The sequence below is a fragment of the Excalfactoria chinensis genome, unplaced genomic scaffold (genome assembly GCF_039878825.1).
Source record: "Excalfactoria chinensis isolate bCotChi1 unplaced genomic scaffold, bCotChi1.hap2 Scaffold_85, whole genome shotgun sequence".
Taxonomy (NCBI): domain Eukaryota; kingdom Metazoa; phylum Chordata; class Aves; order Galliformes; family Phasianidae; genus Excalfactoria; species Excalfactoria chinensis.
Window position 1 is genome coordinate 908,656 of NW_027315717.1, and position 26,789 is coordinate 935,444.

Here is a 26,789-nt window from a genome sequence, read left to right on the forward strand (position 1 = left end):
GAACTCACAGTTGTTCATCAAGCACTGACACTATCAGGGCATGGATTTCCTGAAGGTCCTCAGCTGCATTTTCCAGCTGGCTGGGGGTGTGCTGGAGACCCCATGGAACTGCCATTCTGTTGTAATACAAGAAGAATTTTACAGAGCAGCACCCATGGATCAAGATAAGGACTTCACAGAGCAGCAGCTACAGAGTAGGATAAACTGCATGAGAACCAAGGACACCTGTAGGAAAAGAATGAATGGCTCTTGGCTTTGAAGCTAGGGGGGAGGAGGGGGGGGTAGGTTTGTTATTGCAGTAGCTTTCCTTCAGTTATTGTGTGTGATTTTTGGACGCCCTCTTCTGTCTGCTATAAAAGTACAGCTTTTCGGGCAATAAATGGATGCAGCTATATTTAACCTTATTGGTGTGTGGCTGTTTGTCCCAGCGCTCTGACTTTTTGCCCTCACACTCACCATCAATTGGCGCTCAATGTGGGGCACTTTAAGGTTGGACCTCAAAACTTCACTGAAGGAACGGGAGAGTGAAGTTGGAGAAACCGGGACCTGAGCTGATGTGACAGGCTCCCGAAGCACTGTCTGGAACAAAGATAGTGGGTAAACTGCGAGAGGACAGCGGTCGCAGCAGATGGTTGGCATTGGCTAGCGAAAAGCTGTAAGTGTTGTGGTAGCTGGAAGCGGGGTCGCATCCCGCCCTCTGAAAGCCACGATGGAGTGGGAAGCTGCGGAGAAACTGCTCATAAGTATTCTCTCTAAGAGAGGGGAGCAGGTATCTCCTATAGGCAAATCTGAGCTGGTAAAATGGGTTCGGAAGAGTGGACATCTTCAGGAGTTGGCACTGATGTTCAGCGTAACCATATGGTGAGAAATAGGGGACCGTATGTGGGACTCTGTTATCTTGGAAAATAAGGAACCTAAGCATTTGCAAGGCTTGGGTCCTACATGGAAGCTGATTATAAATACATCAAAGAATATGCAAGCCAAGCGTCAGATTGCTGCTACAGTACAAGCCCTATCTGGACCTAGTGCACAGTCAAGGTCAGAATTTAACTCCGTTACTAGAAGTCTCGTACTCAGTTTGCTCATCAGCCTCACAAGCTAGGGCTTCTGCAGAAGCTCCGAATACTCCCCTGACCTCGACCTCTTTGATGTCCCAGCAGGGCCAGTGGCAGCAAGTGAGGAAGGTAGGGGGGGTGGCTAAGGGGTGGGGAGGAGTGTGCAGAGCAGCAAGAAGATCCTGAGAGAGAAAGCAACTCAGATAATGGTGGGAATGGGAAAGCGTTAGAGGAATATATTAAAACATTAACTGAGAATCTGCAGGACTTGGAACTGCATATGAAGGAGGCAATAGTCTGTATGAGCCGTGATGTCTTTACAGACCCTGCCTATGCCACTTTTACCCCAGACATAGCAGCCCTCCATCTTCACATTGGTCTGGGCCTATTAGAGATGCAATATTGTAGGGACAGTGGCAAGCTGCGTCTCAGCTCGCTTGTCTGGTGATATACGATCAGCAGGGAGCTGCTTGGTGGGAAGTGCATGACTGGAAATTGTTACAACAGGCTCGTAGGACTGTGACTGACTACGGGATAAAATCCAAAGCTTCTAAGCAAATTATTCAATGGATTTTCACTGCGGATGTGCAAATGCTGCTGGACACTCGTAATATTGCTTGGTTGTTACTAACGCCATCAGAATATGTGTTGTTTATTCTGGAATGGATGGAAGGGTTTAAACAAATTGGACAAGGAAAAAACTCTTCTGACTGTTCCCCACTGCCCTCCCTCCCACCCTCGCTGCTGCTCCTCAGAGCTGAAAACAGTCCCTGCCCAGATTCGATCCATGGCTCCGACCCCCCCCGATGGTGAGGAGAAGAGAAATTGCGAACTCCCTGCATGCCCGTGCCTTCTGCTGCCACTCTGGCCCTAACACTGGCGGTGCCACAGCTGCCTTCCACCCCACCCACGTTGCTCACTGTGATGCTGCCTCTCTCTGCCGCGTCTACATCATTTGCTGCTTCGTCTCTGCAGCCTACACATAACTTGGTTAAAAACAAGGATGGACCGACCAGTCAAACTTTCCTCCAAGAATGGGGGATTAAACACATTACATGCATAGCTCATTCTCCCATGGGACAAGCTATCACTGAGCGCACTCATCAAAACATTGAAGTCCATTATTATACAAAAAAGGGGAACATGGGGGACACACCACAAGAAAAATTTTGTAAGGCTTTTCTTGTGCTGAATTTTCTGAATCGTGATCATACATATACAGCTCGTGGATCAAGATAAAGACTTCACAAAGCAGCAGCTGCGGAGCAGGATAAACAGCATGAGAACCAAGGGCACCTCTAGGCTCTAGGAAAAGAATGAATGGCTCGTGGCTATGAAGGGGTGTTTATGGTAGTTATTGCAGTAGCTTTCCTCCAATTAGTGTGTGTGATTTTTGGATGCCCTTATCTGTCTGCTGTAAACGTATGGCTTTTTGGGCAATAAATGGATGCAGCTATATTTAACCTTATTGGTGTGTGGCTGTTTGTCTGTGCATGCTGACCTTCTGCCTTCAGGTTCTCCAACAAGTATAAGTGAATATATGCATGCTCATGCATATATTGTATATGTTTGAAAATATACTAAATATATTATAAATGTATAAATACATTTATCATAATTATCCTTTTATTTTTCTCTTTATCTCAGCCCATAAACTTTCAACCTCAGCACTGCCCCGAGTTGCTTGCAGATCTCCTTGGGACAGTTCAGTCTCACCAGGTCACACAGTGAAGAGTAACAAAAGACCTCGAGGCCTCCTAATGGAGCAGCTCCTGAGGTACATTCCTTACAAAAGCTTTGGAAGAGACCTCCAGTTCTCTGGTCATGCTCTGAAGTGGCTCTCTTGTAATGGCAGTGCCAGCAAGGAGACCAGCTCTGACACAGCCGTTCATATTGCCGGCTACTGACTGCAGCCCCAGAGTGCTGCTGTAGAGAGAAAAGGACTGTCGTGAGACACACAAGACCTTCAGGCCAGCAGAAAAGAGAGGACTTGAGAGCACTGTGGCAGTGTAAAGAGAGCAGGATAGAAAAGAGCACGTTGTGCTGCTGTCTGTGGCTGTACCTCTTCCAGACCCAGACAAGGCAGGAAGAGAGAAGAGCAAAGGAAAAGTCTGCTTTAAAAGCTTTTTATTTATCTCTTTACCTATTCAGGGAATCTGGTTCCATGTTTACATGAGCTCTTGGAGGGAGAAATTGGAGATTAGGTAGGAAAGAAGTGAAATAATTTTTTATTTATAAGCTCAATAACATTTTTTTGTGGGTTAATATATCACACACAATCAAACAATAAACGATGCTTAAAACATAAAGAACCATCACTGGGAATCCTATAAGGAAGATGTGCACTTTATGGAAGCTGGAATAGTGCATACTGCAACAGCTTGCTGAGAGCATGCTTGATCTCCCTGTTCCTCATGCTGTAGATAATTGGATTCAGTGTTGGAGGAAGCACTGAGTACAGAAGTGCCACTGTCAGATCCAGGAGTGAGGAGGAGGCAGAGGTGGGCTTCAGGTAGGCAATAGAGGCAGTGCTGACAAGCAGTGAGAGCACAGCCAGGTGAGGGAGGCACGTGGAGAAGGCTTTGTGCCATCCCTGCTCTGAGGGCATCCTCAGCACAGTCTTGAAGATCTGCACATAGGACACAACTATGAAAACAAAGCACCCAAAGGCTAAACTGAAACTAAAAATGATAAACACAACTTCCCTGAGGAAGGAGGCTGAGCAGGAGAGCTTGAGGATCTGGGGGATTTCACAGAAAAACTGGTTGACAACATTGCCTTGGCAGAGAGGCAGTGAAAACGTACTGGCAGTGTGCAGAATGGAATTGAGAAGCCCAGCGCCCCAGGCAGCTGCTGCCATGGTGGCACAAGCTCTGCTGTCCATCAAGGTCCCGTAGTGCAGGGGCTTGCAGATGGCAACGTAGCGGTCATAGGACATGATGGTGAGAAGGGAATACTCTGCTGAGAGGAAGAAGAAAAAGCAAAACACCTGTGCAGCACATCCTGCGTAGGAGATGGCCCTGGTGTCCCAGAGGGCGTTGGCCATGGCTTTGGGGAGAGTGGTGGAGATGCAGCCCAGGTCGAGGAGGGCCAGGTTGAGCAGGAAGAAGTACATGGGGGTGTGCAGGCGGCGGTCGCAGGCTACGGCTGTGCTGATGAGGCCGTTGCCCAGGAGGGCAGCCAGGTAGATGCCCAGCAAGAGCCAGAAGTGCAGGAGCTGCAGCTGCCGCGTGTCTGCCAACGGCAGCAGGAGGAACTCGCTGATGGAGCTGCTGTTGGGCATCTGCTGTTCTGGGCTTGGAGTCCTGTTCAGAGTGCAGAAGACAATGACAAGTCCAGACCATTCTCAGAGATACTCCTCCTGCTTTTATATGAAATGTTTTCATTCTCCTACAACAGTGTACATTTAGCACCATTACTTGCTTTTAATTTCATGTAGTTCATCATTCCTTAAGCAGAAGCAGCATTTGGAGCTCTAACCTTCCACATATTTTCTTATCTTATCCTGTCTCCCTGGATATTTTCATCTGTTTTATGCCTCATATCCTTACCCAAACTGCTCTTAGCGTCCCAAACCCAACCTCTGTGCCTTTCAGTTTCAGTTTGAAAAAGCTGCTTGTTCGCAGGTTAAGTAAATTATTCATGTCTGCTGAAAATGATGATCATTTCAATTGGTTCCATCCTTTGAGAAAGAGGAGACTGACAGCGCACCATGTGTGACTGTTCAGAAAACAAGCAATTGACTGAAGAAAAATTCTCAGAGCTGTGACAGCCCCTTTTAGATTTCTGCCACCAGTCCTTTCTGCCTTCCCTCAGAACAGGAAGTGAAAAATCCCTGCCTTGGCTCTCCTCTTGCAAAGCACCCTCACAAACATTCAGTTGTGCGGTGGAGCTGTGATCCACTGCCCCAGACAGCAGCTGTGGCAGCACAAGCCCTGCCAGGGGGCTCCTTCCACCCACACATCATCTCCCTGAACAGCAGGGACCCTGCTCTGCAGGACAGCCCTGGGCACCCACCTGCAGCCCCGGCTGCACAGCCTGCAGCCGTGCTGGGACATGCAGACCTCAGGGCTGTGCTCTGATGCTGCAGCATGCAAGCCCTCAGCTGGAGCAGAAGGCTTTTTCCACAGTAAAGAAACATGCAGTGCCTGCAGCCAGATCTGCAATGGGATGTCCCAGTTTAGATAACCCTCTATGATAGCAGCTACATGGTCTGCAGTGAGACTTACCGTGTCATAGTCTTTGAGCAATGCTCCTGCAGTGAGATCACAGCCCACTCACACCGTTCACATCCTGCATGCTCTCTCGCCTTTCTCTTCTCTCTTTCCTTTTTGTGCTGTACTGTGCACAAGAGCTGCTCCTGGGCACAGCTGTCTCTCTGCAGCTCTGCCCATGTGTATGAGCTCCCTGAGTCCCAGGAGCCCAGCCCAGCAGAATAGGATGACATTTTCATCCTTCCCACTCGTCTCCCCTGAGATATCCCTGGGTCCTGATGGCCAACAGCTCCTGAAAGTCAACAGCATCATGACTGTGTCTAACTCATTTCTTGTACAAATTTTCCCAGTGAAAGACAAACCTCAACAGAAGCGGAATGGACATGGCATGCAGTTGACCCCTGTGTTTTACTGTTCATTCACCTGCAACACTTTTCCTGCTTTTGTTGGCCAAAAACAAAAGGAATTCTTTCATGGACCATGTGCCTCTGGTTCTCTGTGCAAAGCTAGTTGGAGCTGGTGCATATGAATTTTAACACTGAGCGGGTGAATTCAGAGGAGAAGATTGATATGAAAAAAGTGATGAAAGTCCCATGGGGCCAATGTGAGTAGAAATAGGGTGGGGAGGTTGAGGAGGACATTTGCCCACACAGTAACAGAATAGAACTCATTGGGAACATTCCGGATTGATACCAGTTGCACAGTGCTGCTTTAATGACTTGTTTAAACTCAAATATAAATAAATAAACAATAAACGACTGCTGGCTTCGGCCACTTTAAGCTCTCTCCATATTGCTCTCTATTTTGCTGTACAGGTTCTGAATACCTTAAGATGATGACAGGAAGGCACCATGCTCAGGAGGCTCTTCAGGTGATAATGGGCCCCAGGCGATACTTGATGATAAGTCCGTCAATCGCCAGTGCAGAGAGAAGACTGCACAAAGTGCTCAACAAGACAAAGTCAGAAGTAGCAGTGAAGTTTCTTGGAGTATTAATGGGCCCACTGAGGGACACTAACAAGCAAGCTTCCCCGGGGACTTGTTAGAGCAGATAATTGGAAGCCATGACTACAGGCAGGCAAAGGCACTGGCATGGTGGCTCTGATGCTGAGAAACCCCTGCTTTTTCTTATGAAGCAGAAAGTCCAAGCCCTGATTCCCAGGCCCTTGGCAGGGAGAACCTCATGCTGACTAAGGATCCTTCCTGGGGCAGTGGATGGAGGTCTGTATGATGTTAAAAGTAAGACATGGGGACAGAAGATCCCAGGCTCTGCATGGGGTGCAAAGATGCTGTGAAGTCCATGTCCCATGTGTGTCCTGTGTCTCATCACAGGATGTGGGATGTGAGAAGGGCCCAGTCTGAACAAGCAGTCAATCCCAATGTAACTCTGAACTTCACATCTCTCAGTTCTGGTGACATCCAATGCACACTCTCTCATAATTTGATGTCTTTTATGCTCTTCAGTGCCCAGAAGTGCACCCAGTGCTCCAGGTGAGGCTGCAGCAGTGCAGAGCAGACAGGGACAATCCTTTCCCTCACCCTGCTGGCAATGCCTTGCTTGATGTACTCCAATTGACCACTGAGCTTCCTGGGTGCCTGGGCACACTGCTGACTCACATTCAATTTGATGTTGACCAGGACCCCCAATCCTTTTCAGTTAGACCACTCTCTAGTGTCCCATATCCAGTCAGTGTGTATGTCCAGGATTGCCCCTACCCAGGTGCACAATCAGGCACTTGTTCTAGTTATACTTTATGCACTTGGTGCTTTGGACCAACTGGTACCCACTTCTCTGACTTGTCCACATCTCTCCCCACTCATTGGAGGCAACAGCACCTCCTCATCTGGTCTCATCAGCAAACTTGCTCAGAACATCTTCTAGTTCTGCATGCAAGTCATCCACAAAAACATGAAAGAGAAGTGGCCCTAAAATTGAGCCCTGGGGAACCCTGATAGTGACCATCTACCAACCTGATGGAACCCAGTGACTATAGTCCTTTGGGCCTGACCTATTCACTAACTGTTCACCCACCATGTTATATTTGTGCCTAGCCGTATGAAGGACATTCTGCCCAGAAGGGGGTCAAAAGCACTACTGAAATCCTCAAGTATAACTTCAACTGGCTTCCCTTGATCAACCAATTTGCTAACCTTGTCATAAAAAGTCTGATAGTTAAACAGGACCTTCCCCTCTGGAAGTTGTGTTGGCTGTGACCAATGACAGAATTGTTCTTCAGGTGTTTTTCCATCACTCCCATCATCACTTTCTCCATCATTTTACCAGGCAATGTTGTGAGACTATCAGGTCCATAATTGCCCCGTCATCTTTCTTGCTCTTTCTTACAATGAGACAACATTTGCCTGCTTCTTGTAAGCTGGCATGACCCCAGGCTTTTTTAGATGCCACTGAAATTAGAGCCCAGAGCAAAATAAGGTGTCATCAGTGCAAGAACATAGATGTGCCATAGCTTTGCAATGCCTAGAACTCTGGAGTATGCCACAGATGGAGCAGAGAGGAAGATCTGCCTCTTCTGCTGTGAGCTCATCCATTTGGTGAGTAGAATGACAGTACCTGATACATGGGGACAGTGTCTCTGCTCTGCTCAGCTTGCAGGCGGAATGGTGAGGAGGGTTGCTCTCATGTCAGTGCAGACAAACTCACTTTCTATTAAACCTTTTATCCTCTGTACACTATTCCACTATTTGTACCTTCATTTACACTTCCACATACCCTCAAGTACACTTCCATATGCCACTAACAATTACACGTTCTTATATCATCAAAACAGTTTGTGAAACAATACAGCTCTTCAGTTCCCATAAACACCCTTAATACCATACAACTTTCCCTTAACCATAAACGTATAAACACTTTGCCACAGAAGCAGCAGTGATTGAACCACATCCCTCACACACTTCCTCGCAAGCAGTACATAGTACTACGTAAATGGGTTGACACTCATTTGACGGTTGGAACATACACCTCTTCTCAGGACCCTCTTCCTAAACTCTAGAGTACAAACTCACGTCTTCTTACATATAAGCAGAAAGTACATATGTGTAGACAGACAACCAGAGTCTTTCACTTCATCCGTCTTCGGCCATTTCCCTCTCAAGAGGGAGGAACTGTGGATCGGGGCTCCACACTCACCCCTGATCCATGCTGTGTCTCACTCACACCACAGGTACTCTGACATTTAGATCCAAAACCATGGTTTATTCATAATACACAATGCTGACAACATCTTTTAGCTGTAATCTTAATAACGCTCATACCCTTCTAGACCAGTTGCAAACTTTAAGGTGTTTCCCAGTCAGCTTGACCTGTAATGATTAGACAGTTCTGAACACTTACAGCAGATAATAATAATGGCCATACAACCTATAAGCCCCATGATTACAGCAAGAAGAACCCAGGTTACCATTTCACAGGATATCAACTATATCCCAGTCCTGGAGGAGAGACCAACCTAGGTCTGTCAACTTGCCAACCTGTTGGCGAACATGAAGATAAAAGGTCAGTGGGCACTGAAAAGCAGCCATACACCAATATGGATAATTATTGCTGTGTCCATTTATTGCCCCAAAAGCCATACTTTTATACCAGACAGACGAGGGCTTCAAAAAATCACACAGACTAATTGAAGGAAAGCTACTGCAATAACAACCCTAAAACCCCCCTTCAAAGCTGCAAGCCATTCATTCTCATCCTAGAGGTGTCCTTGGTTCTCATGCTGTTTATCCTGCTCCACAGCTGCTGCTCTGTGAAGTGCTTATCTTGATCCATGGCTGCTGCTCTGTAAAATTATTCTTGTATTACAACAATTCCACCTAATTTATTTATTTATTTATTTATTTATTTATTTTCATTAATTAGCAAGCTACTGCCTATAGAATAACAACACTACTTATATTAATAACTTAACCATTTTAACTCAGTCAAGGCCTTGACTGACAGTACTCTAAAAGTGAAAAAAGCAACAAGTCAAACACAGCATAACAACATTACTGTTAAGCCCACTAAAAAGAACAAACATGTTTGCTCTGCAACCTAAGTTTCTTCAACCTGGAAATAAATCCATGAGGGTCCCATTGTGATAATCTGTATCTAGTTAGGAAAATTCTTCAACATTCATCTACTCTGTTATATTGATTTTTAATGACCACTAAAATTTGTGCAACAAATGCTTTTAGGATGCTAATAACCATGTATTTGGGCTAATAATGATTATAATAATGATTAATGATCGTGCAGCTTTATGAAGTAGTATGTCAAATACAACCAATATCAGAGGACAGATGTGCTAGAGTGTCACTAGGGGCATTATTACTTATTGACCCTTGAGAAACAGCAAACCGGGTTGGTGGTGGATGCGACAGGCAGTGCCAGCAGGGTGTCCTCTGCTTCAAAGTGCACCTTTCCTCTCTCACCCATCACAGATTTTCTCCTGCTTTCAGGGCTTGTAGGATTTCTTCCAGTTGTACACCATATCCTCTTGGCCAGTGCGTGATACAGAGCCCAAGTGGAACACCTGCTTGGAAAACAAATTAAACTATCAAATTTAGCTGTCTTAGCGTGCACCTTGGCCTCAAATGATGCATGGTCATATCTTAAAACTTCTGATTAGTAGGGTAAAAGAGAGGTATTCATTCTGTGAGACAGGGTCATCTCTTTGCCTGGGATTCCTTTCCAGGTTTTGTTTTGCAAATCAGTAGAAGTTAATTAATAGACTAATAACATCATAACCGAGCATAGCTAATATACTAAAAGAGCTATTCCCATAGATTCTAGCGCTGATCACATCAAATTCTGTTTAATATGCATTTGATCTTTTACTAAAATAGAAGAAGCACACAACAACCTGGATAATGCCTAAAATTCTAATTCTTGAGACTGCATTGGTAACACAGAATATCACACAATATGTCAAACCATTACTAAGATTATCTATAACACCTCAAGTTTCAAAGCAATACCACTAGGCAAGAGACACACAGTTCTAGTTACTAGAAAGGCTGGATGCTAAGTCCAGTCCTAATGACTCCCATTTACTTTCAAAAGCACCTTTTGGGTGGGCGATGGGACTGCCCTGGCCACACTTTGCCAATCAAAAGGGCTTTTGAGCTTCTCCTGTATCATATCCAATAGAGCTTTTCATGTGGGACATTCCAATCCTGAAGCAGCTATTTCGGCAGCGCCTGAACAGGGGCAAAGCTATATTGAGCATGGGGAGGGGGAGATGTTGTAGGCGTTACCGAGGATTCGGGATGAGATGTTGTAGGACCCCCCCCCACTGTTCCGTCCCCTACCTTGTGATGATACTGAAGTCCATCTTTGCTTCTGTCTTCAGTGAAAAAGCTCTCCCTCAGGAATCCCAGACCATGGTGATAAGTGAGAGGTTCTGGGGAATGGAAGACTTCCCTTTAGTCAGGAAAGAGGTAGACCGTGAGCAACTAGGCCACACTGATGTTCATAAATCTGTGGGACCTGAAGGGGCGCATCCATGGGTGCTGAGGGAGCTGGCAGAAGTGATTGCTGAACCACTCGCTATCATCTTTGAGAGGTCTTGGGGAATGGGGGAGGTGCCTGAAGACTGGACGACAGACAATGTCACTCTGGTCTTCAAAAAGAGAAAGAAGAAAGATCTGGGTAATTGCAGGCCAGGCAGCCTCACCTCTGTCCCTGGAAAGGTGATGGAACAGCTGGTACTGGATGCCATCTCCAGACAACTGGGAGAAAAGGAGGTTATCAGGAGTAGTCAGCATGGGTTCACAAAGGGGAGGTCATGCTCAATCAACTTGGTAGCCATCTGTGACACTTTCACTGGCTGGGTGGATGGGTTGAGAGCGGTGGATGTTGTCTACCTTGATTTCAGCAAGACATTTGATACTGTCTCCCAGGACATCCTTTGAACAAAGCTGAAGAAGTGTGGGATAGATGAGTGAACTGTGAGGTGAGTTGAGAACTGGCAGACTGGCAGAGATCATAGGGTTGTCGTTGGTGGTGCGGTGTCTGGCTGGAGGCCTTTAACTAGCGGCATCCCTTAGGGGTCTGTGCTGGGTCCGGTCTTGTTCAACATCTTTGTCAACGACCTTCACGAGGGAATAGTGACCACCCTCAGCAAGTTTGAGGATGACACTAATTTGGGACGATTGGCTGACACACATGAAGGCTGTGCTGCCATTCAGCAAGACCTGGACAGGCTGGAGAGCTGGGCAGTAAGAAACCGGATGAGGTTTAACAAAAGCAAGTGTAGAGTCTTGCACCTAGGAAGAAATAACTGCATGCACCAGTACAGACTACGGGAAGACCTGCTGGAGAGGAGCTCTGCAGAGAGGGACCTGGGCATCCTGGTGAACGACAGGTTGGCCATGAGGCAGCCTGTGCACTTGTAGCCAAAAAGGCCAATGGCATCCTGGGATGCATGAAAACGAGCATGTCCAGCAGGTCAAGGGAGGTGATCCTCCCCCTCTTCTCTGCTCTGGTGAGGCCTCATCTGGAATATTGTGTCCAGGTCTGGGCTCCTCAGTACAAAAAAGACAGGGATCTCTTGGAAAGAGTTCAACAGAGGTCCACAAAGATGGTGAAGGGCCTGGAGCATCTCCCCTATGAGGAGAGACTTAGGGAACTGGGTCTGTTTAGCCTTGAGAAAAGAAGGCTGAGAGGGGACTTGATCCAGTTTTATAAATACCTGAAGTGTGGGAGCCATAGTGGCAAGGCTGGTCTCTTTTCAGTAGTGCGTGGGGACCGGACTAGGGGAAATGGGCTGAAACTTCAGCATAGGAAGTTCCACATGAATGTGTGCAAGAACTTCTTTATGGTGAGGGCGACGGAGCACTGGAACAGGCTGCCCAGGGAGGCAGTGGAGTCTCCTTCTCTGGAGATATTCAAGACCCGCCTGGATGCCTACCTGTGTGACTTGGTGTAGGGAGCTGCTTTGGCAGGGGGGTTGGACTTGATGATCTCTAGAGGTCCCTTCCAACCCCTACAATTCTGTGATTCTGTGATCTTGATGGGGGGATTGTGTGCACCCTCAGTAAGTTCGCAGATGACACCAACTAGGGAGGGAGTGTTGATCTGCCTAAGGGGAGAAGGGCACTACAGAGGGACCATAGACTCAATCGATGGACCAAGGTTTACGGCGTGAGTTTCAACAGGGCCAAGTGTCGTGTCCTGCATTTTGGTCACAACAACCCCAGGCAACCCTACAGGTATGGGGAGGTGTGTCTGGAAAGCTGCCTGCTGGAAAGGGACCTTGGTGTGCTGATGGACAGTCAGCTGAATATGAGCCAGCAGTGTGCCCAGGTGGCCAAGAGGGCCAATGGCATCCTGGCTTGGGTCAGGAATGGTGTGGTGAGCAGGACTAAGGAAGTCATCCTGCCCCTGTACTCGGCATTGGTGAGGCCTCACCTCAAGTACTGTGTCCAGTTTTGGGCACCTCAGTACAAAAAAGACATAGAGGTAATGAAGCAGGTCCAGAGAAGGGCAAAGAGGCTTGTGAATGGCTTAGAAAATCAACCCTATGTGGTGAGGCTGAGGAAGCTGGGGCTGTTTAGTCTGGGGAAGAGGAGGCTGAGGGGAGACCTTATCGCTCCCTTCCAGTATCTGAAAGGTTCTTACAGTGAGAGCGGGTAACGTTTCTTCTCACTAGTGACAAGTTACAGGAGGAGGGGAAATGGCCACAAGTTGCACCAAGGTAAGTTTAGGTTGGGCATTAAGAAACACTTCTTTACAGAAAGGATAGTTAAACACTAGAATAGGCTCCCTAGGGAGGTGGTAGTCTCTGGATGTGTTTAAGAGCCATTTGGATGTGGTGCTCAGAGATATGACTTAGCAGAGGGTTGTTAGAGTTAGGGTACTATGGTTAGGCTGTGGTTGGACTTGATGATCTTCAAGATCTCTTCCAAACTGGGTAATTCTATGATTCTATGATAGTTGATATGATTAGTAATGACACCCTTTACTTTGTGCCCTCAGGGAGCCTGGCTATGGAGGAGAGAAGGGAGGACACTTCCATAGAATCCTAGAATCACAAGGTTGGAAAGGACCTACAAGATCATCCAGTCCACTTTCCAGCAGTCCCAAAGCCTCCCTCTCACTTCTTCTTTCCCTGGAGCTCCAGAGCTAGTTGCTCTAGCTCCTGAGGATTTTGACTATCTGTGGGATGCTCAAACCAGCATGCTCCCACTGCTATGTGTCCTTAATGTGTTTCAGGTTATGTCTCAGATTAAACAATTATTCAAGAATGTCCCTGAGAGATCTGCCCTAAGATGATTCCTGTGGTGATTCCAGCTCTGGCGGTGAGCTCTGCAGTTGCTCCAATTCCTGCAACAGCCCAACAGCTGCTCCAGCTCCTGCAGTTAACCCCTTGGCTGTTAAAACCCCTGCAAAAGGTCCTGGACGTGTAAACAGATATGCATATCTATTGGTATCTATGCATACGTTTGTAACTGCCTATATGGTATGTATGTGAAAATATACTATATGTATCATATATGTATATATGCTTAGGTCATAATTATTATCCTTTTCTTTTTCTCTGTCTTAGTAAATAGCTTTAACCGAGAAAATTCTAAACCACTGCGCTGCCCTGAGTCCCCTGACAGATCTCCTTGGGACTCTTGAATCTGTCCAGGTCATGCAGTGAAGAGCACCAGAAAATCTCAAGGTCATCTCAGGGAGCAGCTCCTGAGGTATATTCCTTACACCAGCTTTGGAAGAGGCCTCCAGTTCTCTGGTCCTGCTCTGAAGAGGCCCTCTTGTTATGGCAGTGCCTGCAAGGAGACCAGCTCTGACACAGCCTTTCATATTGCCGGCTACTGACCGCAGCACAGCAGTGCTGCTGTAGAGACAATAGGACTGTTGTCAGACACACAAGACCTTCAGGCCTGCACAAAGGAGAGGACTCAAGTCCTCAGTGCATTGTGGCAGTGTAACGAGAGCAGGAATGGAATGATGTGCAATTTATGAAAGCTGGAATAGTGCTTATTGCAACAATCTGCTGAGAGCGTGACTGATCTCCCTGTTTCTCATGCTGTAGACAATAGGGTTAACTGTTGGAGGAGCCACTGAGTAGAGAAGTGCCACTGCCAGATGAGGAGCTTAAAAAGAAACCAGCAAGTTCCAAGGAACGTAATGGTCCTTAGTCCTCTATGCGATGCTCTTAAGATGGAGGGACCAGGAAAAGAATAAAGGAGAGATTAAGGAGTAAAGTTGAAAAAACAAAACAAAACAAAAACAAACAAACAAACAAAAACCAAAAACCAAAGGGGTTTGCTGTGACCTGGCATGTGCTAGCCCTGAGCTCTGGGAGAGGGCAAAGGGCAGAGGGTGAGCAGATAGTTTTAACAAAGAGAAAACACAGTGGCAACAATCTGTGGAGGAAGGGTAATTTACTAAATGTAACCAAATCAAACGAAACAAGAGAGAGAAGAGTACCCAAAACAGGAGTCAAACCACGATAGTGTGAGGGCATCACGTGCTTTTCCCTGCGGGGAGCTGAGACAGCCAGAGTCAGAGAGCAGCTGGGATACGGTCCCGAGTGCAGCGATAGAATGTAAGGGCACGGGAGATATACGTTGGGTGCCATCAAGAAAAATAAAGCCAGAGGTTAGTGGTGAAAAAGAAATTGTCAGGGAATTAACAAGAGCTGAGTATCCTCTTCTAGGACCTCTTGATCGGACGCCCAAGGAATCCTGAACTGACGGAGCGCAGAAGAACTTTCTTGTGGATACTGAAGAAAAAGAAACCTAAGATTCCAGAGAAACAACCCCTGCTGCCTACAAGTACTACCATGTTAATGCTGTTGTGTCTTTTGTCTCCGTGTTGGTCCTCGGTGGGGGGTGTTCATTTGATTCAACAACCTGGGAATTTGTGGGTTACTTGGGCCAAACAAACAGGGCGAAGGGACAGGGATCGGAGAGATATATCTGGAACAACTTCACCGCAAAGGCACTACTGCCAGGTATATCTTTGATTTGTGGTGACCGGACATGGAAAGGGGTACCAGCAAATGCTGTGGAGGGACCTTGTTATCTGGGAAGGCTAACCATCCTGTCCCCACGTGCCTTTGAGTGGGTACAGTTGGCCAGAGACATGACTAAAGCTCAGAAGAAGCAGAACATCCATACGCTGAAGTCGGACTGCGGTGACGGAGTTTGCCTTTGGGGACCAACTGCACGAATCTTCGCATCCATTTTAACCCCAGGAGTTGCCGCAGCGCAGGCACTGAAGGAGATAGAAAGACTAGCCTGTTGGTCCATAAGACAGGCCAATGCGACTTTCGCACTGCTAAGTGAACTACTCGTGGACGTTGATAGCATTAGACATGCCGTGCTTCAAAATAGAGCGGCGATTGATTTCTTGCTTCTAGCACAGAACCATGGGTACAAGGATTTTGAAGGGATGTGTTGTTTTAATCTGAGTGATCACCGTGAATCTTTACGTAAGAAATTGGAGTGGTTAAAAGAACATATGGGAAAAACTGGAATACAGGATGATCCTTTTGGGGATTGGTTAGAGAGCTGGTTTGATAAAATTGCACCATGGTTCAAGCAGTTGCTTAAGATGTTAGTTGTAGGGCTTCTTATGCTTTTTGCATTAATGTTGTGTGTGCCATGTGTATTTCACTGCTTGCTAGGTTGCTTACAGCGTATGGCTGAAAAGATTATTTTCACGCAAATAGAATATCATAAGATGCAGAATAGGCTTTAGGGTAAGAATTAGGGATTAGGTATTAGGAATGAATGGGGTTTATTAGTTGGGTGTATTAGTGGGTTTACAGTGTTGAGTATTGTAACAAGTTAGGCTCTCTTAGCATGGGGAGGGGGAGATGTTGTGTATTAGGCAAAATACGGGGAATATCGGGCTGTTACGTGGCAGGCCCTCCCCCATTTCTGGAAGGATCAGTGACGTGTACAAGGTAGTAGGCGTATTTGAAAGGCATAGTTTATATAAGTGTGTGTTTGCTTCAATAAATCGCCATTTTACCGCTCATCTCCTTGGTGTCACTTTGGTAACTGGCCTAGCTGCGAACTTCTAGGGAGTCAAGATCGTAAAGTCATCAGCGGCCGTAAAGCCTTCACCGGAGTCCCACCCTGCTTCCTCATCACGCCACGTCCTCTGGGGATGCCAACCCCACAACCCCCAACCGGGAACCCAAAATGCCCCAAACAGTGGTAACACAGAAGGAGGACATTAACTCTTTAACTTCCACTGTTCTGCGTGATGTTCTGTTGTGGAATATCAACAATAGAAATCACAACACCACCACACAGAGGCACTGACAGACGTGAACCTGAAAGCACAGACCCCAGCCAGGAGCCCAGGGATAGCCCATCAGCTGTTGCAGGATGAAGTCACCGCACAGCTTGATGAGCAGCCGTGAGCTTCCTGCTGGACTGTGGGTTTCTTAGAACATCCATCTCCAGCAGCTCCAGAAATGTCTCACAAGAAGGAGGACAGACAGAGTCACTGCACATCCTTTATTCTGTTAAGGTTCACAGAGAGCCTGGTTCATTATGTACAGTGCATCTGGGCTACACTATGAAGTTACAAGTTAAAGAGTAATTGACTTGAATAATGTTGTTTTAGTGAATTACAGTGTGTATATATATATATATATATGTATAAAATAAAAAAGAATAAGTTTTAATACATTACAGTTATAAAAACTGATCAAAACAAAAAGAAACAAAGAGTTTGCATCAGTAAAAAGCATGAATTCTAAAAGAAGGGCAGTTCAAAATTTGTGAAACACATTTTGTCATCATTTTCATCGCTGCATCCTTGACTTCCTGGCTCCTCATGCTGTAGATGAGGGGGTTCACTGCTGGAGGTACCACAGAGTACAGAAGTGCCACCAGCAGGTCCATGGATGGGGAAGAGAGAAAGGGGGGTTTCAGGTAGGCAAAAATGCCACTGATGACAAGCAAAGAGACCACAGCCAGGTGAGGGAGGCACGTGGAGAAGGCTTTGTGCCGTCCCTGATCAGAGGGCATCCTCAGCACAGCAAGGAAGATCTGCACATAGGACACAACTATGAAAACAAAACACCCAAAGCCTAAACTGACACTAAAAATGAGAAGCACAACTTCCCTGAGGTAGGAGCCTGAGCAGGAGAGCTTGAGGATCTGGGGGACTTCACAGAAAAACTGGTTGACAACATTGCCTTGGCAGAGAGGCAGTGAAAACGTACTGGCAGTGTGCAGCAGGGAATTGAGAAACCCAGCGCCCCAGGCAGCTGCTGCCATGGTGGCACAAGCTCTGCTGTCCATCAAGGTCCCGTAGTGCAGGGGCTTGCAGATGGCAATGTAGCGGTCATAGGACATGATGGTGAGAACGGAAAACTCTGCTGAGACAAAGTAGAAGTAGAAAAAGATCTGTGCAGCACATCCTGCGTAGGAGATGGCCCTGGTGTCCCAGAGGGCGTTGGCCATGGCTTTGGGGAGAGTGGTGGAGATGAAGCCCAGGTCGAGGAGGGCCAGGTTGAGGAGGAAGAAGTACATGGGGGTGTGCAGGCGCTGGTCGCAGGCTACGGCTGTGCTGATGAGGCCGTTGCCCAGGAGGGCAGCCAGGTAGATGCCCAGCAAGAGCCAGAAGTGCAGGAGCTGCAGCTGCCGCGTGTCTGCCAATGGCAGCAGGAGGAAGTCGCTGATGGAGCTGCTGTTGGGCATCTGCTGTTCCTGGGCTTGGAGACCTGCTCAGAGTGCAGAAGATAATGACAAGTCCACACCATTCTCAGACTCACTCCTCCTGCTATACTATATAAGTTCCCCTTTGCCTTTGGAAAATGTTCATTTAGCTCCAGAACTTGTATTTGTTTTCATGAAATTCAGCATACCTTAAGGAGCAGAAGATTAGGGAGCTCTTACTTTCTTCTCATTTCCTAATCGTATCTCAGCCTCCTGAATACTTTCCTCTTAGGAACTATTTACATGTCTCATATCTTTACTTCATCAGGTCTTAGAGTCCCCAATCCCAGCTTCTTTGCACTTCAATTTGTCTTAGACCAAGATGCTTGTTTTCATGATAAGTGCATTTATTAATGTCTGTAGAAAAGTAAGAAAACTTAAACGGATTATTTCTTTTTAGAAGCAGGACGCTGAAAGCAAAACCTGTGTGACCGTCCACGAAGCAAGCGATTGATTGAAGAAGTATTTGGGAGTAACGTAGTTTTGTTTTAAATTTTACAAACCCTATTAGATTTCTGCCTCCAATCCTTATTGCCTTCCCTATAAACAGAAAATGGAAAATCTCTGACTTGGCACTCTCCTCTTTCAAAGTACCCTTACAGACATACTGCTGTGCAGTGGAGCTGTGATCCCCTGCCCCAGGCAGCAGCTGTGGCAGCACAAGCCCCTCTACCGGGGGGCTCCTTCTCCCCACACGTCTCCCCGCAGCACCCTGGACAGCTCCCCGGGCAGGCTGAGTGCTGAGCCTGGCAGGCGGCAGAGTCCCATAGCCGGCACACAGCCCCTGGGGCACAGCAGGGACCCTGCTCTGCAGGACAGCCCTGGGCACCCGCCTGCAGCCCCACATGCACAGCCTGCAGCCGTGCAGGGACACGCAGCCCTCAGGGCTGTGCTCTGATGCTGCAGCATGGAAGCCCTCAGCTGGAGGAGAAGGCTTTTTCCACAGTAAAGAAACATGCAGTGCCTGCAGCCAGATCTGCTATGGGATGTCGCAGTTTTAGTTAACCCTCTATGAATAGCATCTGTATGGACTGAAGTGAGACTTACCGTGTCATTGTCTGTCAGCAATGCTCCTGCAGTGAGCTCTCAGCCTGCTCACACCGTACACATCCTGGAAGCTCTCTCCCCTTTCTCTCCTCTCCTTCCTTTACCTGCAGGCTGTGCTGTGCACTAGAGCTGCTCCTGGGCACAGCTGTCTCTCTGCAGCCCTGCCCATTTTTAAGAGCTCCCTGTGTCCCAGGAGCCCGGCCCAGCTCAGCAGAAGAATATGTCATGTTTATCCTTCCCTCTCCTCTCCCCTGAGATGTCCCTGGGTCCTCATGGCAAACAGCTCCTGAAAGACAACAGCATCATGACAGTACATTAAAATCTGTTGAATTTAACACCGGATTTCTAGTGGTCAGTGACTAGTTCCAGACATGCGGTGAGTCCTCCCAGAGAGTGCTGAAACTAAAAGGGCACCCAGAGAAGGACACAATATCATTGAATCATAGAATCACCATGGTTTCAAAAGACCTTAAAGAGCATCCAGTCCAACTGTTCACCTGCCACCAATAGCTCCCACTAATCCATGTCCCTCAACACAACATCCAGTCATTCCTTGAACACCTCAAGGGTTGGTGACACCACCAACACCCTGAGCAGTCCATCCCAGGTCCCAAAGAGCAGGACGTGGCATTTGGCATAGTGAACCTCATCCCACTGGCTTCAGCCCAGCTCTCCAGCCTGTCCAGATCCCTCCGTAGGGCCTTGCTAAACTGAGACAGATCCACACTCCCAGCCAATTTGGTGTAATCCACAAACCTACATAGGATGCCTCCAATGCCCTCATCCACGCCATCAATAAAGATAGTGAAGAGGACAGGCCCCAGCACCAGACCCTTTGGTAACACCAGGGAGGCGCACAGGTAGGTGTCCATCTTGAATATCTCCAGACAAGGAGACTCCACAACCCCCTTGAGCAGCCTGTTCCAGTGCTCAGTCACCCTCACCATTAAGAACTTCTTGCACACATTTTTGCAGAACTTCCTACGCTCCAGTTTCTGTCCATTACCCCTTGTCCTGACTTCACACACTGCTGAAAAGAGCCTGGTCTTGCCACCTTGACCCCACACCTCAGATATTTATAGACCTGGATCACGTCCCCTATCAGTCTTCTTTTCTCAAGGCTAAACAGACCCAGCTCACTTAGCCTTTCTTCATAGGGGAGATGCTTCCGACCCTTCACCATATTTGTGGACCTCTGTTGAACTCATTCCAAGAGATCCCTGTCTTTTTTTGTACTGGAGAGCCCAGGACTGGACACAGTACTCCAGATGAGGCCTTACCAGGGCAGTTTAGAGGTGAAGGATCAACTCCCTCAACCTGCTGGCCATGCTCTTTTTCATGCACCCCAGAATGCCATTGGACTTTTTGGCCATGAGGGCACACTGCTGGCTCATGGCCAACCTGTCATCCATCACGACATCCAGGTCCTCTCTGCAGAGCTCCTCTCCAGCAGCTCATCCCCCAACCTGTCCTGGTGCATGCAATTATTTCTTCCTAGGTGCAAGACTCTACACTTGCTTTTCTTAAACCTCATCTGGTTTCTTGCCGCCCAGCTCTCCAGCCTGTCCAGGTCTCGCTGAATGGCAGCACAGCCTTCAGGCGTGTCAGCCAATCCTCACAACTACGTATCATCAGTAGACTTGCTGAGGGTGGCCACTACCCCCTTGTCAAGGTCACTGATAAAGATGTTGAACAAGACCGGACTCAGCACCAACCCCTGGTATACTACCCAGGAGCTACTTACATGACTCCACTGTACTCTGCACTGCCAACAACGATCCTCTGTGCTCTGCAAGTCAGACAGTTCTCAGACCACCTCACTGTTCCCTCATCTTTCCCACTCTTCCTTATCTTTGTTATAAGGATATCATGGGAGATAATATCAAATGGCTTGCTGAAATCAAGGTAGACGACATCTACCGCTCTCCCCCCCATCCACCCAGCTGGAGACAATGTCATAGAAGGCTGTCAGGTTGGTCGATCATGACCTCTCCTTTGTGGACCCATGCTGACAACTCCTGACAACCTCCTTTTCATCCAACTGTCAGGAAATGACTTCCAGCACAAGCTGTTCCATCACATTTCCAGGGACAGAGCTGAGGCTGCCTAGCCTGTAATTGCTCGGATCTTCATTCTTGCCCTTTTTGCAGACCAGAGTGACATTGTCTGTCGTCCAGTCTTCAGGCACCTCCCCTATTCTCCAAGACCTCTCAAAGATGATCGTGAGTGGTGCAGAAATCACCTCTGCTAGCTCCCTCAGCATCCATGGATACAACCCGTAATGTCCCATGGCTTTATGAACATTGTTGTGGCCTAGGCGCTCATGGACCAGCTCTTCCCTGACTAACGGCACTTCTTCCATTCCCTAGACCCTCATACTAATCACCAGGGTCTGGGATTCCTGAGGGAGAGCTTTTTCACAAAAGACAGAAGCAAAGAAGGCCTTCAGTATCTACAGCTTCTCAGCACACTCCGTTACCATAACACCACCCTCACTTAGTAGGGGACCCACAGTCTCCTTAGTTTTTACTCTTAACATAGTCTAAAAAGCCTTTTTTATTATTCAGTTAAATAAGTGTCAACCTATTTATGTAATACGATGTACTGCCTGTGAGAAAATGTGTTAGGTAGGTGGGCCAGTCAGTGCAGGTTCTGTGGCGAGATGTTTGTAACTGAACTATACAAACTGTTAATGGAAAGATAGATGGTATTAAGGCTGTTTATGGGAAGAACTGTATTGTTTGACAAACTGTTTTGAAGGTATAAGAAACTGCAGTTGTTGATGGCATATGGAAGTGTACTTGAGGGTATGTGGAAGTATAAATGAGGGTTCAAATAGTGGAAGAGTTTACAGAGGAAAAAAGGGTTAAAGAGGAAGTGAGTTTCTCTGCACTGACATGAGAGCAACCCCCTGCACCGCTCCTCTGTGAGCAGAGCAGAGCAAAGAAGAGACAGAGTCCCCATGTATCAGGTAGTGTTATTCTACTTCCACATGGATGAGCTCAAAAGAGAAGAGGCGGAAATTCCTCTCTGCTCCATCTGTGGCATACTCCAGAGTTCAAGGCATTGCAAAGCTATGGCACGTCTACGTTCTTTCAATGATGATACCTTAGTATGCTCAGGGCTCTCATTTCAATTCCATCTCAATAAATCTAGGGTCATGCCAGTTGACAGGAAGCTGGCAAATGTTGTCTCATTGTAAGGAAGAGCAAGAAAGGTGACAGGGGCAATTATGGATCAGTCCAGTGCCTGGTAAAATGATGGAGACAATGATGGTGGGAGTTATGGAAAATCAGCTGAAGGACAATTCTGTCATTGGTCACAGCCAACACAAGTTTCCAAGGGAAAGGTCCTGTTAAAATACAGGTCTCTTCATGACACGGTTATCCATTTAGTTGACCAAAGGAAGCTAGTTGATGTTATCCTTGAGGATTTCAGTAAAGATTTTGATCCTATTTCTCACAGCACCCTTCTGGACAGAATGTCCTGCATACGGCTGGACAGAAACAGAAAGTGATGGGTGAGCAGTTGGCCAATAGGTCAGGCCAAAATAATTACAGTCAGTGGGTTCCATCAGGCTGGTAGATGGTCACTATCAGGGTTCCCCAGGGCTCCATTTTAGGGCCACTTCTCTTTCATGTTTCTGCGGATGACTTGCATGAAGGACTAGAAGATGTTCTGAGCAAGTCTGCTAATGATACCAGGTTATGAGGTGCTGTTGCCTCCACTGAGTGGGGAGAGGACTTGCAGAGAGATGTGGACAAGTCAGAGAAGTGGGTACCAGTTGGTACTAAGCAGCAAGTGCATAAAGTACAGCAAGTGCCTGATTGTGCACCTGGGTAGGAGCAACCCTGGACATACACACTGTCTGGATATGGGACACTAGAGTGTCTGACTGAAAAGATTGGGTTCCTGGTCAGCATCAAATTGAACATGAGTCAGCACTGTGCCCAGGCAGCCAGGAAGCTCAGCGGTCCATTGGAGTGCATCAAGCAAGGTATTACCAGGTCAGTGAGGGAAAGGATTGTCCCTGTCTGCTCTGCACTGCTGCTGCCTCATCTGGAGCACTGGGTGCACTTCTGGGTGTAATCGGGTTATCTAGATTTATCCGTGATAGAGGCTGCTGCCCCTAGAAGGGGGAAATGAACAAAGACAACGGCAGCAATCTAAGGAAAGAACTTATTTTACTAAATACGAGACACAATATGATACAATATAACTACAACTACTATATCAAACAAGGCAGAGAAAAAGAAAGAGAGAAAAAGAGTCCCGGAGAACCGGGGGCCTACTGCAATCTCTAGGTGACAGGCTGGAACGTTGCTGATAGAGCGAGACGGCAGGGATGGAGCGCTCCAAAGCGATAGACAGGGCGAAAAGAGGGACGTTCCAGCCTGGGAGCGAGATTATATGTGTGTCCTCCTCCTCTGGTGATTCGTCTCTGGCCGCGTTGTCCCCTGGGATATGTAGTTTCCTCCAAGAGCTGAGTACTCGGGATGCTGCCATTCCACAGATCTGGAGCATGAACCTTCCACACTTCCGCATACCCTCTGTTACACTTCCACATACCCTCTGTTACACTTCCACATACCCTCTATTACACTTCCACATACCCTCTGTTACACTTCCACATACCCTCTGTTACACTTCCACATACCCTCTGTTACACTTTCTTATACCACCAAAACAGTTCATACCGCACATGATGTCATGATGTAGAATATTGACAGCACAAAACCATGACAACGAGAGACTCAACATGAGCCAGCAGTGCGCTCTGGCGGCTCGGAAGGCAAATGGGATCCTGGGCTCCATCAGAAAAGGGGTGGTCAGCAGGGATAGGGAGGTGATTGCACCTCTCTACTCGGCTCTTGTGAGGCCCCATCTGGAGTACTGTGTTCAGGTATGGAGCCCTCAGTACAAGAAAGACATGGAGATTTTGGAAAGGGTCCAGAGGAGGGTCACAAAGATGATCAGGGGGCTGGAGCACCTCCCCTTCGAAGACAGGCTGAAGGACCTGTGCTTGTTCAGTCTGGAGGAAAGAAGGCTGAAGGGTGACCTCATTGCAGCCTTTCACTACGAGAAGGGATCCTATAATCAGGAGGGGAGTAAGCTCTTTGAAAGGGCCGATAATAGCAGGACAAGGGGGAATGGATTTAAGTTGAAAGAGGGAAGATTTGGGTTGGATGTTAGGGGGAAGTTCTTTACTAGGAGAGTGGTGAGATTCTGGAAGAGGCTACCAAGGGAGGTTGTGGATGCCCTGTTCCTGGAGGTGTTCAAGGCCAGGTTGGACAGGGCCCTGGGCAGCATGATCTGTTAAGTGTGGAATTTTGGTAGCCCTGCCAGGCAGGGGGGTTGGATCTTCATGATCCTTGAGGTGCCTTCCAACCTGGGTCATTCTGTGATTCTGTGATTCTTTGATTCTTTGATCCCATTCCAGAAGCAGGATTTGATTTAGGCTGGCTGGGGCTGGCATCTACACCATGGTACTAGTGTTCAGAAGTTGGCGCACAGTTATGAGACGCATTGTGGGGCTGAAAGTTGTCCAGCAAGCATTGTCACTACCAGGGCATGGCTTTCCTGAAGGTTCTCATCTGCACTTGCCAGCTGGCAGGGGGTGTGCTGGAGGCCCCAGGGAATTGCCATTCCAATGAGAGCCCAGAATAAACAAACATGTCAACTGTGAGAAAATGTAGGTGTGTCACAGCTGTGGAATGCCTTAAGCTCTGGAATTTGCAATAGATGGAGAATATAGAACAATCAGTTCTGAATAACGCTGCACTCTCAGGTGCCCATTACTCGAACATCTGATGTCATTCAGGATGCCCAAGAATACTCCCATGCCTTGTCTGGCCCCCAGCTAATGCTCAGGAAGGAGGTGGTTCTCTCAGATGTCAACCACAGCCTGCAAGCACTGCTGCATACATCTATGAGCACCACAGGCACCTTGTGCTCACGGAATGACTGTTTTTGAGCAAGTCATTCCATCTTAAGAAAGGCCAATGATTCAGACCAGGGGCTCATGCATACTGTCAACTCCTTGTGCACATCTGCTTCGAGTCAAGAGGAGTACCATCTCCCATGGGTCTGTGGGGAAGTGAATCTGCTTTCAACCCCAGGGTTTTACATCTGGACATGAGACACCTGCACTGATTGCCTCATCTGAATGACAGCCCTGCAAAGGGGGAGTCAGAGAGTCCCTGTCCTTGTCTGTGTGTTGTTTTTATTAAGGGCCAGGAGCAGAGCTTTCCAGGTGAGGCATTTACACTCCTGCTAGGCAAACACAATCTGTTAGGACGACCTGATACAGTAAAAGAGTTAGTCTCAAAGGTAGAAGACAGGTATATGGGCCCATAAACAGGTAGGATGAGCAGTTACATTAAAGGAATACCATCCTGCACTCTAAATGGAAGAAGCCAGACAGAACCAGACTACTTCTATCAAACATGATGGGGTAAAAGGGACAGAATGAGGAAGACATTGAGTGTTTGCAAGGAAGATGCCTGATTTCATCCCCACGACCACTGCAGGAAGAACCCAGCTACAAACAGCGCATGTGCCAGAGGGAGGGACAGAATGTAAATGAGTTCCTGGAAAATAATGAATATGTAGATGAGTTCCAGGAGATCTGCTGAATATGGATCATCCTGACATTAAAATAAGTAACACTTCTGCTTGCTGGTGTGCAGGGAAGGACTGATCCCCTTTGCACCCAGCGCCGAATACATGCATTCCTGCTTTAAAACCTAACTCCAGGTTAGAGAGGTTGTTTCCTCAACTCCAAACTATGCTTCTGGAATCAGTCTGTCCAGTTTATCTGACATCCAAGAGCCTTTTTCAGAGATGACCCTGCTGTCTATCAGGAACATTCAGCTCAGGAGCCCCAGGGAAATCTCCAGAGGAAGCACTGAGGAAGAGAAACTCAAATCCTCAGGTGTGCTGAGCTGGGCTGGGATCCTGGGACACAGGGAGCTCATAAAAGAGGATGGTGCTGCAGAGACAGCTGTGCCCAGGAGCAGATCTCGTGCACAGCACAGCCTGCATGTAAAGGAAGGAGAGGAGAGAAAGGGGAGAGAGCTTCCAGGATGTGTATCCAGTGAGCAGGCTGAGAGCACGCTGCAGCAGCATTGCTGACAGACAATGACACGGTAAGTCTCACTTCAGGCTATACAGATGCTATTCATAGAGGGTTAACTATAACTGCGATATCCCATAGCAGATCTGGCTGCAGGCACTGCATGTTTCTTTATTGTGGAAAAAGCCTTCTGCTCCAGCTGAGGGCTTCCATGCTGCAGCATCAGAGCACAGCCCTGAGGGCTGCGTGTCCCAGCACAGCTGCAGGCTGTGCATATGGGGCTGCAGGCGGGTGCCCAGGGCTGTTGTGCAGAGCAGGGTCCCTGCTGTGCCCCAGGGGCTGTGTGCCGGCTATGGGACTCTGCCGCCTGCCAGGCTCAGCACTCAGCCTGCCCGGAGAGCTGTCCAGGGTGCTGCGGGGAGACGTGTTGAGGGGGGAAGGAGCCCCCCGGTAGAAAGGCTTGTGCTGCCACAGCTGCTGCCTGGGGCAGGGGGATCACAGCTTCACTGCAAAACTGAATGCATCTGAGGGCACTTTGCAAGAGGAGAGACCGGGAAGGGACTTTCCATCTCCTGTTCTGAGGGAAGGCAAGAAGGATTGCAGGTGGAAATCTAAAATGGGCTGCCTAATCTGGACACAGCTCTGAGATTCCTGAAATTCTCTTCAGTCTATTGTTTGTTTTGAGAGCAGTCACATGTGTTGTGTT

General features: G+C 47.7%; 2 protein-coding genes across 2 annotated transcripts in view; one reads left to right on the top strand and one right to left on the bottom strand.

The window, feature by feature from the left end:
- The window catches only part of LOC140265438 (olfactory receptor 14J1-like), a 201,111-nt gene that overhangs the window by 71,595 nt on the left and 102,727 nt on the right, over positions 1 to 26,789 (top strand). The gene's annotated exons all lie outside the window — the stretch shown is intronic.
- On the bottom strand, positions 3,403 to 4,338 carry LOC140265390 (olfactory receptor 14J1-like). The gene has a single exon (XM_072361309.1). It carries the CDS (start codon positions 4,336 to 4,338, stop codon positions 3,403 to 3,405), a length of 936 nt encoding a protein of 311 aa, XP_072217410.1.